The sequence below is a fragment of the Kryptolebias marmoratus genome, linkage group LG10, assembly GCF_001649575.2.
Source record: "Kryptolebias marmoratus isolate JLee-2015 linkage group LG10, ASM164957v2, whole genome shotgun sequence".
In the NCBI taxonomy this organism is placed as follows: domain Eukaryota; kingdom Metazoa; phylum Chordata; class Actinopteri; order Cyprinodontiformes; family Rivulidae; genus Kryptolebias; species Kryptolebias marmoratus.
In genome coordinates, this window is record NC_051439.1 from 1,349,016 (window position 1) to 1,350,471 (window position 1,456).

Here is a 1,456-nt window from a genome sequence, read left to right on the forward strand (position 1 = left end):
CAATGTGGTTATCAAACTGTCATCAGTTACATATCTTACCTTAAATCAGAGCACAGCTTTTATCTTTTTATTTGTTTATTAGAAAACCTTGGCTCATCCATACTATGGTGCAATACTTAGGTGTCAACAAGTAAAGGGCGCCATCTTCTGGTTAAAAACTTTTTAACGTTTAATTTGGACTTTGTTCGCTCTCGGGTGCTGTTAAATTACTTTTTTTAAGTTTATGCTTGCAGTTGGCAAGTCGGAGTTAAAATGCATTTGGTCACCCAAGCAGGTCTGTTCTATAGCTTCAATTTTTATTTTCCTAGATATAATTTCTATATTTTGCTTGAGATTTGATCTTTTTGTAAACAGATATTGCACAATCAGTTAGTGTTTAGAGTGTAAATTGGGGATCACCTTCAGCTACTACCAGTGTCTGTAAAATTAGCTGGAGTTAGAGCCATTTTTGTGTGGCTTATGGTCACTTGCCTGTGTCAGTCATCTTAAATGTGGTTGTTCAGTAATAAATGTAAATGTAAATGTTTGATAACAGACACAAACGAGCATGCCTACAGACATGGGCAAAAACAATGCCCTTTCACTTTTGGCAGCATGTTCAGCATAATGTTTGCAAACCTATGCTGAATACTGCGCGCAAAGAAATTAGGATTAAATCAACTACCTAGTTTTCCTGGTAGTGAAAAATAACTTTAAAAATTATAAATAAAATGGCATTTTTGTGTTATTTGTTTATTCCGTTTAATCCTTGTGGCGGATTAGAGATAGACGTAAACCAGAAGTCACAATTATCCCGCCTCCTGTTCTGCAGGAGTTCGTTTCTATTGGACCACGGTTTGATTGACGTTTCCCTTGTCCAAACGTGTTAGGGTATGAGAAAACCTCTGAGCAGATGTGAGCAGAAAAGCACGGAGGCTTCCGTTTACAGAAACAACACTTTTCGGGAAGAGTGTCAATCAGAGAAGGCTATAAAAAAAAGAAAGGTGAGTGCTAGAATATCTGCCGTTGCTGTTTAACCACTATTATCCAGTGTTTGACTTAGCTGAGATTACCTTAACTATAGGCATTTTACTTCCTGGTTGTAGTAATTAGCTTGTCCACGACCTTTAAATGCTACTATAGCCTTTGCGGTTGTTTATCACGTTACATACCGCAGTGAAGTTAGTTTCAAGTTGGATATTCGATATTTGAGCTCCGCGGAGTTAGCGGCGTCCAGCTCACGGCTGCCCCGAAACAGGAGCGCTAATGTCGGCCAGCCGTTCTCTGCCGGCCCCTTCTCTCACGCGCGGTGGTTCACTTAGGGACCGTCAATACATTTTCCTAACCCTTCGCTCCTGAAAAACAAGTATTAATATATTTCTTGTCGTTTCACCAACTGGTACAAAACCTTTGGTAAATCATGCTACGAAATTATATAAATGAGGCACAATCTATTTTATCCCATTTGAACCCTTTT

The 1,456-nt window shown here is 38.9% G+C and overlaps 1 protein-coding gene across 1 annotated transcript in view; it reads left to right on the forward strand.

Moving 5' to 3' along the window:
- The first annotated feature begins 208 nt into the window (after window positions 1-208).
- Window positions 209-1,456, forward strand: part of mavs (mitochondrial antiviral signaling protein) — a 16,388-nt gene continuing 15,140 nt past the window's right edge. The window contains exons 1-2 of the mRNA XM_017433440.3: window positions 209-274; window positions 870-983. Of these exons, the coding sequence (XP_017288929.1) occupies window positions 224-274; window positions 870-983 (165 nt within the window). The 5' untranslated portion in view covers window positions 209-223. The remainder of the gene's footprint in view (window positions 275-869; window positions 984-1,456) is intronic.